The sequence below is a fragment of the Branchiostoma belcheri genome, unplaced genomic scaffold (genome assembly GCF_001625305.1).
Source record: "Branchiostoma belcheri isolate BF01 breed outbred unplaced genomic scaffold, Haploidv18h27 scaffold43, whole genome shotgun sequence".
Taxonomy (NCBI): domain Eukaryota; kingdom Metazoa; phylum Chordata; class Leptocardii; order Amphioxiformes; family Branchiostomatidae; genus Branchiostoma; species Branchiostoma belcheri.
In genome coordinates, this window is record NW_017804054.1 from 2,519,005 (window position 1) to 2,537,886 (window position 18,882).

The window sequence follows — 18,882 nt, forward strand, 5'->3', positions numbered from 1 at the left end:
AATCATATCTAAAAAAATCGTACAATGACCCCATCAGGACATCAAGAAAACGTCAAACCATCGGTCTTCCAAATCCTTGTTGTCATCTCTTAAATCTTGCCTATCCGTTATGCATTCGGCATAAAAGATCTACGGACAGATTACCAGATTTGAGAAATGGCACCGGTGCTATCAAGTTGAACTGGAATGATCATAACAAGACACCAGGGGAATTTTCAAAGGAAGCAATGTTTCAATAAGTCAGGTTCTATATTATTGAAATTCAATCTTTGCATTAGTACATTAAAACAAAATAGACATGCCATAGTTCAGTTGCTGAATACTTTATACAGACGACTATGAAGTTAAAACCCTTAAAGCATCGTAGGCAGAAAACCATAAAATATAGAAAACCATACAAAAACTAGACGGGCGTGTTCAGACTAACGCTTCGCCATTTCGGCATCAGATCCCGTATTCCTGACCGGTTATGCATGGAGACATTGTGAGCCATGGAGATTCTCTTTGAAGAAGTGCCCTATATAAAAGAGGTTCAGTGGTAACCTTTGAAATGTAAAGATCAACTGGTGAATGCATGAATCTGTGGGCGACGTTTCTTTCCGCCCATAGTTAGTCATATCCCGATCTGCTTTCAAGACATTCCAATGTGAAAACAAATCTTTGACGATAAAGTACAGCAAATACACAGGTTATCCGGATTTCTAACAATCTTTAAGGCACAAAGTGCGTGTAACCATTTGTAAAGATGCTAGCATCATTTGCGCACTCACACATGTCTAGTACTAAAAACACCCCGGCACAATTACGTCCCTGGTAACAAACAGGACATTTAGCTTTATATATTCTATGTTTTGAAGGCGTCAGCTTTGAATCTAAGCCACTAAAAGTGTCGTGATCCTTTTAGGGGACTTGCGGCTCTTGCCTTGGGAAGCACAGTGCAATTTAATAGTGATATAAAATGCTGGAGGTTCTCGAAGGGGGACCTTCTTTCCGTCACACCACTGCGGGATATATTTCTTTCTTGGCATGGTAAAAGCTAGTATTAGTCTGCAAGTAAATGGCAACGAAGCGTGAGTGTCTTAATTATCCTCAAGAGAAGGACCTTATGACTAAGAAAGCTGACGTCTGGGGCACAGACGAGATGAAGGGGTTGGATGCCAATTGCCACACACACTGACAACGGCACGATAGGGAATACGGTCGAGCAACACTTTTCCTGCGCATTAACGTCACATGCTGTATACTCACCACCGAGTGAATGACGCCCTTATCGGTTTCTGACATCGGGTGTTGATGTAGTGGCTGGCTTTACCGGTTTAGTACTTCTTTAGAACTCAATCGTCCAGCTGGCATCGAGTCTAGAGCTACTGCGTTCACGAAGGAAACGCATTTCAAAACCGACAATCGCCAAGACGCTGCCTAGTAAATTTCCATCTGGTAAGTAACTCCTCTTTTCTTCTGAATCACATGTTTACAGTTATCGAATTATATGCATGCTACAATAGATATAGATATTGGACTGTAGATTAGCTCATCGTAATAATAATCTAACTTTAAGGTTGAATGGCTAATTAGTCATCTTTATTGCAGGTTACTTATGAAAAATTAAACGAGCCATGAGTAATGAGGTCCTATGTGGTTAAAAGATTGGTCCCAAGGTAATTTATTGCTACATGCATATTGGTGATTACCAAAAGCCATTAAATTCCTCAATATGGCGAGCTCTAATTAAGTACCTGTTGCATTAAGAAACGTTTAAAGCTGGAATACTGGTTGACTAACGTGTCTTTAAAATTTACTTTTGACAAAACAAGGATATTATAGAGCATCATCAAGTGTTACTGAAAAGAAGATGGCGGCAGCAAACAATACAACCGTCCAGATGGCAGGTTCTACTGAGAACATCAAAGATGTGCTTACTGGAACTTACGCTGCCATCTGCACGTTAGGCTTGCTCGTGAATGTCATTCTCATCACTACGATTTTAACAAGTCGTCGTCTGCGAACAATACCGAACATTTACCTGCTCAACCTAGCCATTGCTGATGAGTTGTTTCTCATGGGGATTCCCTTCTTCGCGACGAATATTTATAAAGAAACGTGGCCGTTTGGGAACATCGTGTGCAAAATCGTCCTTTCATCGGACACGACGACGATGTTTACCAGCATCTTCTGCCTGACCGCCATGAGCGCTGACCGCTGCATCGCCGCGGCATTGCCGCTAAAGTCCCGAAGATGTCGGACAGTCAAAACTGCTGCGGTGATTAACGGCTTCATGTGGGTTTTGGGACTCGCTGTCTCTTCACCAGTCCTCGCGTTTGCCACAACAGAAACAATTTCGTCCACGGGACAGACCTTTTGCAACATTTATTGGCCTAAACCTGTGGGGATATGGGCATTAAGTTTTGTTCTGTACAGCACATTCGTTGGCTTTGTTCTTCCTTTCTTGGTGGTACTGATATGTAGTGTAGTCCTGGTTTGTGTGTACAGGTCATCAGTTGGCAGTAGATACGGTCGACGAATGCAAAAGCAGCTAACTCTAAGTTGTGTTGTATATGGTATGGTTGTTCTATTTGCTTTATCCTGGCTTCCTTTTTATATATTCCAAATACTGAACATGACTGAACACTTTCTTATGACTCCAGAAAACAGCTGGATTCCTTACAGTGTCGTTATACTAAGTTACAGCAATAGTGTTTTTAATCCTGTTATCTCTATTATACTTAACAAACAGTGCCGTCATTATATGAGGGATACGATTCGTAAAAGTCTGCATAGACACATTGCTCTAAGGAAACTTACAAGAAGGGCCACCAAACGTACACACGCTTCAAACGCCTTGCAAGCTACGCCTACTCCTACCGTAGGGCACAGTCCGGAAATGAGCTCTTTTTGTGGGAGGCGCTTTTCTCGTCAAGGCAATCCTGTAGGAAATGGAGTACCAAATGTACAAGAAACAAACTTTCTTTCACCAAACATGTGCAACTTATCTATTGTGCCGAGTAGACGAATCATTGTGGAAAACAATGTAACTAAAAACCAAACAGTCGCAAATGATATGCTAAACAATGATGGTTAATGGACATTGTATGTATTTTGCTTTTACACGACTACATGATTTTGCTGGATAGTATAGATGAATGTATTGTATATACAAAATATGTCTATGAACTAGTAAGAGGATTCAAGGATATGAATTAAATAATTTGGATGGAATTTATAATAATAATATTGTTAAACAAGCTAGAATTTATATTTGTGATGTAGTTGACCCTAGTTGTTACTTTTTCGAAAACGCATGCAGTACCTAAAAATATAATCTAAGATGCTCTTTTAAAACGTAAGGTGCACTAAACATTTTACTCTTATTATTGAATAATACCAGTAAACATGTGTCTGAATTGTGATTTTGAATTCAAAGTGCAATTAAATGATTACTCAAATGTTGTCAAAGTCAATTTTGTGATGGGGAAAATGTTAAGCGTAAATAAAACAGCTCCTAGCTTACGAATTTTATCAACATCTTTTTTCTCATTTGTACGATGGGTTCCCTGTTTGGTTCATAATAATCTTAAACAGAGGAAAACTAAAATCAATGTTCTTCATCATCAATGAGAAAGCAAAGGGAAAGTACTAATTCATCACTACATAAAGTAACTATTATTAAAAGACTGATCGCAAGGGCAAAATATGATTGGCTGATATGACGTTGTACCTAGCAGGTAATGGCATGCTTTCAAGTTTTCCTGTTAAAAGCATGCAAAATCCATATTCCATGACTGCAACGCTGTTAGTATAGGGTGACTTTTAAAGATAACAAAAAGTAGCCATTGGCTGTCTAAATGCAGTGACGCACAACGAAGTTGAATCGCATCATAGCAGAATATGCGTGATACCAGACAAACTAACTGGACAGATGTGGGTGTGTGTGTTTTGTACATAGTTTGAATGGGTGAAATTTAACTCATTACAGAAAAGATAACAACAACCCTAAGGGTGGCAAAACATCATCAAAGCATCGCCGTATCATAACTAAATTTCTAGTTTCATGTCACTTAATTTTCTTCCTTTTCATTTCGTTTATTTATTTAACCAGGGATTCAACATATCTCTCCAAACTTTTTCAATATGCCTTGGAGGGCAAGCCACACACACACACAAAAAAAAAAGAAAAAAATACAATAAAAACTAAGTGCTGAAAGAACAAACATATGTACAATCAAGGAGCACGAAGGTAGCGTTTTATAACGTTAATAGTTAGCAAGAACAGAAGAATAAGTGATCCAAACGAGGCAAAATTGATTAATAGTGGTGTGCTACGCTGAAGGGTGATTATATCGGTTACACAGATACAGGGAGATACCATTCAGGTCATCTGCCTCACTCAAACCATCCATCAGTAGCCTTTATTGGCACCGCCTCCCGCCGTTCCTTCCCTTGAGTCGTTCTTAACCACGAGCATTTTGCATCCCTCCTAGTGTGATTTATCATTCTACTTTTGGGCAAAGACTTCAAAAACATACTGATACACGTCTGTACACCGTTAGAAGTATACCTGATTTGAGACGATCCTGTTAATATATTAGGTAAGAACTGATAAGCCCTAAGCATAAAACATTTTAATTCTTGTTATGATGACTTTGATAAACCGACATGTGTCATTTCCCCATCAGTCATTACCCACCCTATGCCCCTAAAGGGAACATTAGTTTTATCTTAATAGCGCTTTAGAGATTCAAAGGGCATTTGTTAAATACCCAATGTATAACTTGATTCCTACAAAGGCCAACTAAGACTATACTTTAAGAATTGTTCCTCAAATCGCCTGTGTGTGTTGCTGTTTGTAGAAATAATGACACCAGAGGCTTCATCTTCAACACATTTTCGATTTCTTTATTGATCTTTCTCCAAAGCGGAAGTCTTTCACTCTAGTTGTGTGCCTTAGCTTTATAAGCCCTCTACCTTTTTAGAACTAGTCAGTAGTCACTGGCCGTAGACAGACTAAGCATGTGTGCATATAAGCACGACCGTTTATTCTGAATCACATGTAAGGCCAATTTTCAACCAACTTTTCCCTTTGCCTATCGCATCCCTTAAAGATGAACCCTTAAATAAAGCAATGCTGACGTAATGCCTCGCGTATACCTTTCTGTGAATTAACTACAACGCGAAGAAGCATCTGCCTCGTTTACACTCGACACAAATGTACTCCAGGGAACGCTCCTGGGACCATTACTTCATGCAATATACGGAAATCTTCCTTTTTGCCGGCATTCATCAAATATAACTCTACGTGCCAATCATTTACAACAGTCCAAACACACAAAATATACACGACACACATATCTAGATAGGTAGATAGTTGGCAAGAATATGAATAACGTTTGCTTTTTGCATCACGTTCTGTATTTTGAATCATTGTTATGGTGTAGTGGGTTGGTAATTGCGCAGCCAGTCTAGAAATAGACTGTCTCGGTAGAGACGTGACTAGCAAGGTCACTAAGCCTCCGTACACGCTTCTAAGGCTCCTAGGGCTCAGAGCTAACCTTTGACCCGTCCTCTAGTAACAAGCTGTATTCATATTCTTGCAAGGTTTTTACACAAAGGAGAAATTGGTCCATTCCCAGCAAAACAGAACATTTCTTTTAGACGCCAGTGATAGTAGAATATCTGCTTATTGAACATTGCATTGCATGCCACAAACAACACATGCTTGGTATCTATATGATATTTTTCGATTAAATAATGTTTCGCACCAATATATTGAGTTACTTTCCATTAACGCTGCTCTTATCATCATACATATGGATGACAATGTGCCTTATATAACTGATCTATACATCCCCAACGACTTAATATGCTATATTCTTTCACCTGACTGACTCAGTAGGCTTTTAGTTAGAGGAACCTTTCCTCAACCCAAAAGGTTCAAACAATTTGCATTGTCTCTTCTCAAAATAGACTCTTTGCTGTTTGTAAAATATACCTTTTCTTTTGCAATTTAACCAATATAGACCTGTCTCATTTTTACAATGTCTGCATTCTTAAGTTTATCCTAGTAATGACTAGTTACATATGATAGACGGATCACTGTCAGCAAAACCTGTACAATCTAATAGATATAAATATTTATTTGGCTATATCTGGATATCTGCCTTCTAGTTACCGGATGTAACCATCAGTTCTATGACTAAGGTATATGGCTAGGTCTTATATAAACACATTGTCATACAACGGGTTTATGAACGTCACATTTTATCGAAGCTCTAAAGCTCCAGGAATATACTTCGACGCATATCTGAACATATTCATCAGCACAACACTGATTTTTAGTCAACACAACAACTAGATATTACCTTTTAGAAGAATTTACGAAGCACATTTTAATTAACAAGTTCGATTTCTAGAAGCAAAGGGGGTACATTTTATGTCTTGTTTTTATTTCACCAACCAAATTATGCTTCTTCTGCTCATCCTATTGTCTATTAACATAGTAAATGGTCTGTCACTTGAGAGTTATTAACTCCCAGGCCACCGTACGGGGTCAAAACTGACCCCAAGAGTATATACATATGTGCCATTTTGACATGTCATATCAGGATTATAAATCAGTCTGACATCTTTTTTTACTTTTATTATAATAATGATATGGCACATAAATTAGGACTGCTATACAAAGGGGATGGCGGAATAGCAAACGGAATAATTCTAATGTTTATACATAAAAGAGTCAGTCTGGCCTGAAGTTGATATAAGGTATTGACAACTAGCCCACACCAGATCGACTTTACAGAAGGACAGCATTTCTTTTATCATGTCTTTTAAGGGGGTACACCCCAGTTTATTTGGCTACGTTTATGAGAAATGTCACCTTAAACTTGGACCCTCAAAACCCTTTCGTCACTTTTTTACCGCGCACTACCACGGAACCCGGTCGCGGAAGAATTGGGGTGTGCACCGTTAAGTACACTACCCACGCACTGTACATCAACGGACGAATCGATATGTTATTATCGTAATCAATGTCTCACCATAAGACATAAATACCAACACTGACAACATTGTATTTTTCACTCAACTATTCTCGAGATCTCAGGGGTAACTCATGTTGCCTTTTGTTAACAACTATCAAATATTTAGTTTTCAACTTTATTTTGCAGACAGGTATATTTCATTTGATTTGTTTTGATTTGTACACCAGCTGAACTTGTAATGGCTTCTCATTTCTTTATTGTTGTTACTACCTTGTTTTTGTTCGTTCATTTTTACGAGAATGTCTTTCTTTTTCATTGTTGTAAACATGTTCGAGATAGGCTCAAATGCAACACTCGTTTTGTGAGTTACTGAAATTCAACACAAGTGCATTTTTCCGACTAAATGTGTTGCTTTGGCAGAATGTAACTGCCGCATCGTAAACGATCAGCCTTCAGCAAATAACTGGGCCCGAACATAGCTTGATTTCGTGCAGTCAACTCTGACTCTGTTGCCTTGGGCAATATTGTGTTACTTTATGCCGTGTCTTTCTGACTGATGTCAGCTTACTGTTAGCCCATATATAAGACTCAGTGAGCTCTGGCAGACAACTCCGGTAATTTGTTTTGAGCTGAATACTCCCACGAGTTTATGCCCTTAGCCATTAGAGACATAAAAGATGAATACAAAATCACATTTCCATCTCTTTTAAGATTTATTTGATAGTTACTCATCTCGGAAGCTGAAGGACGCAATGTAGGAGAAATGGAATTCAGAGGAAGTTATAAATTGACCCCTACGGTGTAGTACAAAGACAAGTTTTTCCATTATGCATCATCCCATATAACTCCTGAGGCTTGAATTGTAACCCCCGACTACGTTTTTTGCGAATTCGGGACTAGAATTATTTTTGACGTTTTAGGGCTTTACCGAGTCAGTTTTAGGCCATGGGCCCAGTTTGTTTAGCCGGAGGTACCGACTTGGGTATCTCGTGTTCTATTGTCATATCTGGAAGTAGTTCGAGAATTGTATTTTGACATGGCAAAGTCTCCTACAAATTTATCTTTCCGAGCCATTTTCTTTAATTCCTTTCGAATGTTTCTGTTGAAGTAGCCATATATTATTGGGTTTATAGAATTGTTGATGTATGAAAGCCAATTTGCTATTGGATAGATCCAAACATAGGCGAAATTCTGTTGATCCTCACTTAGGTTGCCAAAGTCGGCAAGCATCATCAAGGTGAATATGGGAAGGTAGGACAGAGAAAATAGTACGCCAACTGCAACCATCATTTTCACAACCTTAACTTTTCTCTGCATGGGGGTACCTTGACCATCACCCCGCACTTTAACGACACCCGGTGGCATCATGAACCACACTTGCACGCCGACCCGAGTGTACAAGATAGTTATGATAGTGAGAGGGCCAACATAACTAATAACAAGCAGTGAGACTGTGAAAATCTTTCTGGAATTATGGAAAGGCCAGTTCTCCAAACATGTATGTAGGGTTAGATCTATATCGTTGTAGACTTGGTAGTGGCTTTCTTGAACAATGAATATCGGAATGCTGAGGGTGATGGCCATGGCCCACACAAGTATTATGACACGAGCAGCTACTGTGGACGTAAAGGTGTGGGTTGTCGGGTGCACGACAGCATAAAACCTGTATACACAAAACAATTAACGTTATAGATTAACAATCATTATGGTACTAAATGAAGCAAGTACAAAATTAACATATTTAAAGTTAATGTTTTAGATCCAACACAAAGAAATTCTCTCCCCTAGAACTTCGACCAGTCACTCTGGTCAGTAGACACAGTAGACTGACCCTGTAAGACTTGTCACGTGGCTTCTCTGAAGTGTGACGTCAACAGTGTGTCAAAAGTATGTTGTAGACTATGTCGTCCCCCGCCGCGGTTGAATTAAATGTGATTGGCCCAAGTGCAAAATGCCCTCTTTACCCCTCTCAGAAAAAGTATTGTTCGGTGTCCAATGTTCTTACCTTTGACCCATTGTTGACGTCACACTTCAAAGAAGCCATGTGACAAGCCTCACTGGATCGGTCTACGGAGGAAGACCAGTCAAAAGCTCTAGCCGAGAGAATTTTTTTGTGTTGTATCTAAAGTTTTAAGTTTAAACATGCAACTACCAACACGTACGTAAATAAAATTTCATGATAGTACAAATTGTACATTGATGGGATGAAACTCAACAGTGCCATCTACCGGAATTCTTGGAACTAAAATTAACACCTTACAGTGTGGGCATGCTTCCTGTACGATTATAATATAATGATTTTAGGGAGGGGTATTTAAGTTGTTAATTAAAGAAAGAGAACCATGCAATCTTCAAGCAGATTTACATGTGGCATGGCTTTTTGCATGGTTGTGATTTTTTGTTCCACACTGCTGCCACCGGTAAAGATGCTTCGAGATTACATTTTGTACACCGTTTGAAGTAGAGAACACTGAGGACTTCTTGATTTTTTAGAATAAAAGGGGGAAAATGCATAAGGTGATGTAGATGTTTTTATTGTAGGCACCCACCTGTCAAAGGCGATGGCCACAAGGGTGAAAAGTGATGCTGCTACTGTGATGATCTGCATGGCAGGGAACACCTTACACATAACCTCACCAAACGGCCAACCTGCAACGATTCCGAGTAACATGAAAATACGCATTAATTGAAAATATGATAAATGATATACCATTTACGAAGTACGTTAAGTATCTACCTCAAATGTTCAATCTGATACTTACATAACTGTCATTATCAGTAAAATATATCCGTTCATGCAAGGAAGGAATGGACTGCAAGAAAACACGTTGTGGAACAATTTACAACTTATACTAGCTCTATGATCTTTCTGAAGAACGTGTTGCTGAATAACCTTGTACAAAAAGACTTGATTCTTGAGAGGTATGTTGCTAAATGAATTTCTAAGCTGTCTTCTTCTTCGACATGAGAGCCCTCGCTTCATAAAAAGTTTTACCAAAGATGATAAATGACAGCTATGTCTGGTAATGGTTACTTTTATTATACCAAACAAGTTAGAATTTAGTGCTGAGTAGTTAGAGTAGTCACATATTATATTGTTATCCCTTGTCCATCCTTAGCTTTACTTCCATGTAACATATACTTGCAATTAGCCTACGGGTAGGAACTTGCAATAAACTTCCATTACAGTTAACTAGCTGTAGGCGCACATATGTAGATTTCCGGTGTGTATTAACCGCAATTGGTAAATCCCGAATTTTGTGAAGTGAGCCCTGCATATCTATCCCAATGTACTTTTAGCCGTCCCAAGTTACGTTTAATAGGTACGTCCGGGAATAGTCGCGGCATATATACCACATAAGTCTGATAATGGTGGCCTAAGGTACCAAAAGGAACCCTTGAGGGACATACTATGAACTTATCGTCAATACAACAATCAATGCAGTACCAAATGCTAAAAAATATCAGACCATGAAATTGGATATTTTCAAGACATAGTGATGTGCCATTCTAATCTGAGTCCCCTATCATATAGATATAAACCCTCTAATGGTCAGCGTTTTATCAAACACATTAAGCTATTTCATTCAATACCTGAGAGTATTGTTGCTTGATAGTTTTCTATACGTTTAAAACAAATCGAAGATTCCAAAGTTCAGCTACTTTTCCTTCTTATGAGCTATGTTTCTAAATGATTCACAGCATGCAGCTATTGATTCAAACTTTTCCCCACATCACCTCTGATGATATGGTCCACCAGCGTGAAGGGCATACAGAAGATGGCAGACAGCATGTCACTAACGGCCAGATTGAAGACGAAGTAATTCGTCACGTTACGCATGTGGGGAATCTTCAGGATGACGTAGCAGACGATGCTGTTTCCTATCATCGTCACCATGAACGTGATGACGTAGCCGACCACGAAGAGAGCTATGATAGCCGGAGGATGCTTTAACATAGAGATGTACGTGTCCATGTTGTCAGTAGTGTTGGACACCGTCGAGTTCATGCTTCCTGCAGAAGAAAAAAATGACGCTGGTTAAATTTGGGTATGGTTTTTGATTTGATTTGATTTATTCGCACATAAATAACATCACTAATAGCTAATTTCACAAAACATAAACAACAGGCAAAAAGCCTTGGTGGCTTGTTTGAATCCCAATCTTTATCATATTCTTACATTATTACATTGAATGAATCAAATGAATATAATTCAGGAAGTAAATAACAATAAGCAAGAAAGGCATTTTGTCCTCAACATTAATTGCATTTGTATACTGTTATTTCAGCACATCTAAAATGTCCGAAATGTACTTGATTAAATCAAATGTAAGGTAATGTAGTCCATTTCAACTATCAGTCGAGAGCTAAATTTAGAAAATATCGCTCGGTACATACTATATGTAAATTGAACCCCATAGTGTGTATATCGCCACCGGAAAGTGATCAATCAATCATGTGCCATGGCGACAGGAATACGATTCACCGTGTCTCATTGGAACAAGAGCGGCTTGTGAGAACGTGCCATGGGTACCAGATACCACTCAGTTAATATGTATATCCACAAAGTCCCAAGTGGTCTCTGCTGGAGTTATTGCCCTCTCTCTGTGAAGTAACCTGCAAACTCGCTGCATGTTACGTGCGAAGTTCTGGAAGGTACACAGGATTTCTAAGATTTAGGTATTAACTCTGCAAATTATAATTTGTCTGCTTAACCATGTTAAGGATCACTTAAGTTAACTACATACTAAAAATCACGACAATCGGTCTACCATTTTTTCATGTATCCTTCTTCAACTATTTAAAAAAATGCCCCTGCAGTTTCAAAAGAACTCTTAGAGGGGCCACTTTCAGCAAATTTTACATCGAAATCTAAAGCTCCGCTGCAGTACCCCAGGTCCCCGCTTGAAACCATTATTAAACATGACCTTCCTATTCGTGAATCCTACCTATCCACTTAATATAGTATAATTCAATTCACACTCGTTATGTTGTCTATATAAGAGTACATACTTACATACACAAGCCAATGCAATATCGTGGGAAACCGCCAGGAGAACCATATTCGAACTTGACATTCTATCTACAACCGCTACTCACCTTCCAAATACCATCAAGATCTATTCCGTTTACAGGTTTTGAGTTCTGCTGTTGACATTCTTTGAGATTCAGACCACAGCCACTTCACCATGGCTTATCCGAGAACATAACTTTCGTCTCGAAGCATTGCATTATCAATGTTTTTTCTCCCTGAAAGATAAGTTACTTATACTTACTGACACGCAAGAAACTGGATCATGACTGCAATAATCCGAGGCCTTAAGAGACCAGACGATAATACTTTCCTTTATCCTCCTGATCCCGCCCGAATACGTTTAATCAGAGCACTTTATCCTTTGAAAATGACTCCCCTAATCCGATAGAGCTCAAGTCTCCATGGTGTTAGCTGTTGCAATTTTATCACCTACGTTATTCTTGTACTATAGATGCTCCGCATTGAATTTACAAGGGACGTTAAACAAGATATAAGAATTAACTGCCAATCCAAACATCCTTTGACCGGCGTTTAAAAGAAATGGCCTATAAAGATGATGGTAAGGTCCATAAATATATATTTTTTTATCTTGAAAAAAAATCTTATCACCTTGATCACATAGGCACAATTAGAAAGGAGTCGTCGGTAATAAGACGCTGCAGGGTGGTAGATTAATTTTCCACGCATCTTCGCAAAGGCAATTAAGTGTTTTATTACAGCATCATTACCCTCTTCCAGGGACGTGGTATGAATGATATTGAAAAAACAAATGCATTACATTACGAGACACATGAGTATTCTATGTTCACGCCCATTCTTTGTTAGTAGGGGCAATTGCTGTCAAATGTTATCAACGGGCCAAAACTCAATGACGACTTTTAAAATTGCTGAAATACAAAACTTAAAGTTCCAAACTCTAGCACACGAGGTAAACTCATTTTAAACCTAAATAATCTTCTTTGGACCGATGCCCAGCATGTCATAATTAAACGTTAAGAATTAATAGCAAGCCAATAATAATTGTTGTAAGCTATATTAGCTTCTCGGGAAAATATATTTCAGTCATAAGGTTTGAATGTTTATAGTCAAAGTCTAAACTGGACTTTTCAAAAAACCTTTCAATGGACCTTGCAGTCATAATATCAATACCTAGTATTTTTGCGTCTCCGATTAATAGTAAACCATAAGTTGGCTAAATTTCCCATAGGACATTGTAGTGCTTAAGGCATGTGACAAAGATGAAGAGAACAGTAACAAGGTAGCCTGAGAATACATCATTATCTTGGGGAAATATTTTGAACAGAGGAAAGAAAGCTGTTCAGGCTTGGCACCGTTTCAAGTTATTTTACTTCAAGATACAATTTTTTTTTTAATTTTGCAGCAGAGAATATAACAAACATTGACAGCGTGTCTATGAAGTCTGGGACATTTGTTATTCACCCTAATTCTCGTATGATAGAATTAACACTCATCCCTCTGGCCTTTAGTTACTTAATAGGATTAATTACAATGATTGATTTTCTTTAATTACTTTTGCCGGGGATACATGTCATTCTCCGCTTGGGAATGAAAACGACTCTATTTTACCGATTACCGATGCGGTCAGAGAGAAGCCGAGGAATCGTCTTTCACGGCCGCGTTTCGTTTTGCGCAGTTCATAATTAGAGCACTGGAACTTTTCAAACTATTCAAGACATACCATATATGGCTAAATTCTGTCGACGGAATTTACACTGATGCCTCGTGAGTTTTTACAGAAATAAATTTTGTTTTAAATCTAGGGGATCTAATAAATTGAAAGAGTGTATTTATCATTAACCAATTCTACGGCGAACTATATAGCTACAAGTTAAATGAGTAACTTTCCTTAGCATAAATACAAGAACTACTCGTAAGGAACTTTGATGGGCAACGGAAGTATGGCATTTTTTTGATGGCCAATGTCCTGTTGAGGAGAGCGCGGAAATATATAGCCATCCACGTTACATAAAAGAAGGTATTCACTTGATGGGAAGATCATAAAAGTTTTTTTGTGAAAGTACGTGATGCGATAAAGCTAACTGACTTTTGGCGCCGGATTTGACAGGGATGACATTATCATAGAAACCTTTATGCATTTCAGATTGCATTTCGCATCGTGAGGCCAAGGCATTAAAAAATAACTTTCACGAAGCTTTTCAGAGGAAAGTTGTTTTCATAGACGTGAGACCCTGTGATTGATGGTCAGTCATCTGGGAAGAAATCTAAGCAATTACGTTGGCCACGCACTGGGATTCTTGCACATTACACCCATTGTATCGCTGAAGAACATTCCAAAAAGGTCACATTGAGGTTAAGCAAGTTCCACTCGGTTACACTCAGGGTATAGAGAGATGCTCTTAGAGGAATAGAAAATTCAAAGAACGCATTTGCTAAATCCATTAGAAACTAGCCAGGCTTTGGTATCTTCTTAGGTAGGGGATGCCTTATAACCTTGGAAAGTCACTCAGAAGAAGGTAAAACGTTTCAAACAAGAAATGGTTTTCAATGGGGATGTTATGATGGCTAAGGGAGACTTTACTCAACACGGAAAGTGGCCTAATGGATGGGTGAACTCTATGATTGCGAGTTACAAACATGTTCTAGGACTTTAGACATTACACTCGATATTTGCATTTCTAGTAGGCTGTCGCTACAAGATAACTAGCAAAAAAAACCGTAATGTTTAGCACGTTTGATTTCAGATTCATCTATCTAACAAGCGTTACCTAGTGAGATCCTCAAAAACACTAAGTACTGGGACTTTTTTTACCATGCTACATTCGTCAGAATTACTAGATCTTGAATATTTGACATTTAATGTAACGGCCCCCTAAGCAAGACTTATGATAGCATTTGTAAGAAAACGCTACCATCATTCTGCGTTGGTCATTAACGCCTTAGACTTGTCTCGGGGATTTAACCCTGGAACTGTTTTGACTACAAGGGATTTTGGATCCGAGCCAAACAGACGTTTTCTTAAAGCCACTGGCTTTCTTCAACGATGTGCACGAGTAAAAGCTTGCCGTGACTGTTCACTAATAAGGCAAGGTTTCATTATTTCCTTGGATAAATCATTTTAGTAAACGCAACGTTACATTATGGTGTATTATTTTACAATCCCTGGTTAATATTGAAGAATTCATCTTATGCGATTTAATCTTCCTGTATGAAACAGACCCATCTCAAATGATATTTCATTATCTGATAGAACATTATCTGCAGCTACGTACATTCAGAATAAAACGCCCAGAAGGGAAGAACCAAGTGAAACACCTGTTATATAACGTTAATAAAGGAACTCAACAGCATTCCACAAATCACTTAGCTTCTGCCCGCCCCTGATCTCTTTGTAGAACAATAATGTACAGAGAAACGCTGGGACCCCCTCCCATTGCCAACGCCTGGAGGCTCAATAATGCCTAGTGCCTCTAAGCACGAAATATATATTTTAAAAGTACCATTTTTCTTCGAACCACATCCATATGCACATACATATTCGCCTCAGTGAACTCCTTATCTGTGTATTATTTAAAACCTACTGTATGTAAGCTTTTATCGTAAATGACCCTAGTGGGAGCATTTCCATTTGTATAAAAAACGAGTTTGATTGTCATCTTGCCTTTGTGGACCGTTTTGCCGTTGTGGAGAAAAAACAAGATAAAAAGAATGTGTTCAGGCTATTCGGCTTTTCTAAGGCATCCATAGCAGTAGAGTGCCAAACTCCGTCATGCCTAACATAGCCTGGAGGAGGCTTTTTCAATATAGAAAAGTTTTCTTTAGTCATTAGCAACTACACTTTGTAGATGAAGTTTCGGCTTTATCGCAAAGCCGTTGATCCAAATAGCCGGTGGGAAGATTTTATCATGTTCACGGGGTAATAGGATTTTAACATTCATGTCTGGTGCTGAATATATCATTTGAACATGCTCACACCACGCATTCCATTTCATGTTTTCACGATATGCCATGAGAAATGCAGCAACGGGCTTTTTTTAATCTTCCAAGTGTTAGCCTCATCAGGTAGTCGTCTTTTGCTTTCGCCCAACTCAGCAGTCTACGATACTATTAACACATCCAATACAGTCACAGAGGCACTATGCATTCACACTGTTACTACCATATTCAGACATATAATGTTTGGTGATCAAGAAGAGAAACTTATCTTACCTGGCCAGACTGCTTCGGGCGATCTACTTTAAGGGACTCGGTGGCGGGAAGCAATTTTCAAGTTGACTGTCCTTCTTGGAGCTTCAGCGGGAATGAACTAACTGCACCCTCTTGAAACTTTAAATACGTACGTGTCAGAGCGGGCCATACCACTTTCCTTTCTACCGGGATGACAGTTTATCTTGTGCAATTCCAGTAACACCATGGTACAGAGAAACGTGTAACAGGTAAAGTGCGTTATGAATTTCTACCACCTGCCGAAATGGTTTATTCCGGATATAATTATTTATCTTTATGTACACATTTCTTGTACTAGTCCCTGTGTATAGAATAGTGTTCTCTTAAGCCTCTAGGATGTGCATTTGCGTTGGCAAGTAAAAAGGCTGTTAATAGTGGCTTTCAAGTCAGAAGGTCTAGCAGATAAGTCACATTTACTGGCTGTACTATCTCCCAAAAACCAAGCTTGCTAAGAATAACATTGAATAAACCCATTGAAATAGAAAGGATCGTCACGGAATAAAATGAATTACATGGTTGATACTCCACAATAAAGGAACAAAAAATAACAATTTCTGGAAGCTATCCTACAAAACGTTCCATTATGATGGTCGTGATGTAGATGCCATAGCAAGAACTAACTTTAAGCTAGGAAGATACAACCACCCACTGTCAGTATCACGGAAACCTTTTTAAAACGATGAGATACCGTGCATGACTGGATTACAAGATTGTAATCAAACTTCACCTTTTGATTTTTATTGGTCTGGAATCTCTTGTCACGAATCCTGTCTGCTGCGGCCGACAATAAAGTCTAATTCTCTCCACTCATGTGTAAAGTCATGGGCAATCAAATCGTCACGTCGCATACTTTACGTTCATCCATATGTCATGACAACTGAAATACTGACTTGAATCGAGAGATTAGGGCGGCTTTAAATCTCTAATAGTGAGAACATAAAATAAATGTTCCCCACAGTTGATGTTCCTTTATGTCATGATTGTGCTGCTGTGCACGTAGCATGAAAGGGAAAAAAAGCCTACTGCTTACATCCTAGTACGATCACTAATACTGACGCAGATGTTAACAAAGTGTCTTTGAAGGCTAGACGTGGGTGGATGAAGGCTGCATGCCTTTTTGGGCCCATGATTCGACTATTCTGACAACAGCAGCAGCCCACCAATGAGCTAGTTTTGGATGGTTGCGAAACATTTTTTTTTGCGGTTTCCAGGATTTATTTCACAATATCCAGTAATTATGAGTATTCCAATGTCTTTGAAAATGCGTGAAACTTAACCAGATATGTAACAAATTTATGTCACCAATGTCTGTCTGTAGTGGTGCATCGAATTTTTTGTTAGTGTCTAATTATCTCGTTATGTTTGACCTTAGCTGCTCCTATAACACTTGCTTATAGACTATATCTTTTAAAATCTGAATCCGTTACTATTTGAACAATAAACAAGGTAGACCAATATGCAAAGATATCTGAAATATTGTAAAATAAGTAGTATAAAGTTTCTTCAAACTTTACATGCATACAGGTCATTTCAAATGTCGTCCATGAGTAAGGTTCAAACGAAGTTAGGCGTACTCCAACATTCCTTGATGGATGTTGTCTTAAATCCTTCCATACGTTGACGCGAGAAGAAGTAGTATTCTATTGATCTTACCCAGACTTGGAGTGTGGATCAGCCCCAGACTTCCCTGCAGTCTCACCTTGATAAGTCCTGACGCCGTCTCGGTTGACGACTTGTGACCTTCAAAGCACGCAACGGGGCTTCTGCGTTGATTATGAGAACCATTCGGGCATGGAGAAACCATATCATACAACGTGGAAATATTACACACACAGGGATTAGGTCAGATTATCAATATCGTAACTAATATCTTGGAAATGTTTGAAAATATGTCTCAAACATTCATTTTTGGAAGTTTGCTTGCAAAAAGAGTACATGCTGCACAGAAATATTAACCAGCGTGGATTGCACTTAAGTCAGAATGTGTATAAAGGTTATTTCTCATAGAAGTGTGCGTGTGTATATGACCAATGGGATCCTTATAAGTCTATATTATCTATTGTGTAGTTAAATGGCGGCAAATAGTCAAATTACCTTTATCTTTATGTAAATATCAAGTCAGTCAGAGACAGATGTCTTTATCTACCTCTTGCTATTTAGAAAATATATTAGAGCTAGGAAGATGCCTGAAACTCCTCAGACTAACATATCACTGATTTCAGCAAAAAATCCTCCGAGATTAGAGAAGATATAAGTTCCAATGCAGCAAGGGATTAAAATAAATTTCTACGGTGGGCTTCCGCATAGGTTTCCATGGATTTCACGCACTAGTGTGCCAATGACGTCAGCCAATTCATAGCAGGCTTATAAGTAATATACGTGTAGAATATAGACAGCCTTTGAACTTCCGATATGTCTTTGAAAGTTGCCTCAGACAATGATTCTAATATAAATGCGCATACATGTATGACACACTTGAAAAATATTCTTGCTTTCATGTTTGCATCAAAACAACCAATTATTATTATTATAATTGTGTACTGTATTCATATTTAGTTTCGTTATATGTTGAATTATTGAAAATGTAAACATTGGTAAATGTACTTCTTTACCACTTATTTAATCTTACATATATTGATTTAAGATAGAGTAGCTATCCTATCAATC

The 18,882-nt window shown here is 38.5% G+C and overlaps 2 protein-coding genes across 2 annotated transcripts; one reads left to right on the forward strand and one right to left on the reverse strand.

The window, feature by feature from the left end:
- The first annotated feature begins 1,882 nt into the window (after positions 1-1,882).
- On the forward strand, positions 1,883-7,205 carry LOC109478236 (somatostatin receptor type 5-like). Its single transcript, XM_019779694.1, has 2 exons — positions 1,883-2,733; positions 7,202-7,205. The coding sequence occupies exons 1-2, from the start codon at positions 1,883-1,885 to the stop codon at positions 7,203-7,205; spliced, it is 855 nt and encodes a 284-aa protein (XP_019635253.1).
- Positions 7,206-7,934: 729 nt separating this feature from the next.
- Positions 7,935-10,932, reverse strand: LOC109478237 (neuropeptide FF receptor 2-like). Its single transcript, XM_019779695.1, has 3 exons — positions 10,713-10,932; positions 9,524-9,623; positions 7,935-8,637 (listed from the first exon to the last, which is right to left on the reverse strand). Exons 1-3 carry the CDS (start codon positions 10,930-10,932, stop codon positions 7,935-7,937), a joined length of 1,023 nt encoding a protein of 340 aa, XP_019635254.1.
- Positions 10,933-18,882: the final 7,950 nt, after the last annotated feature.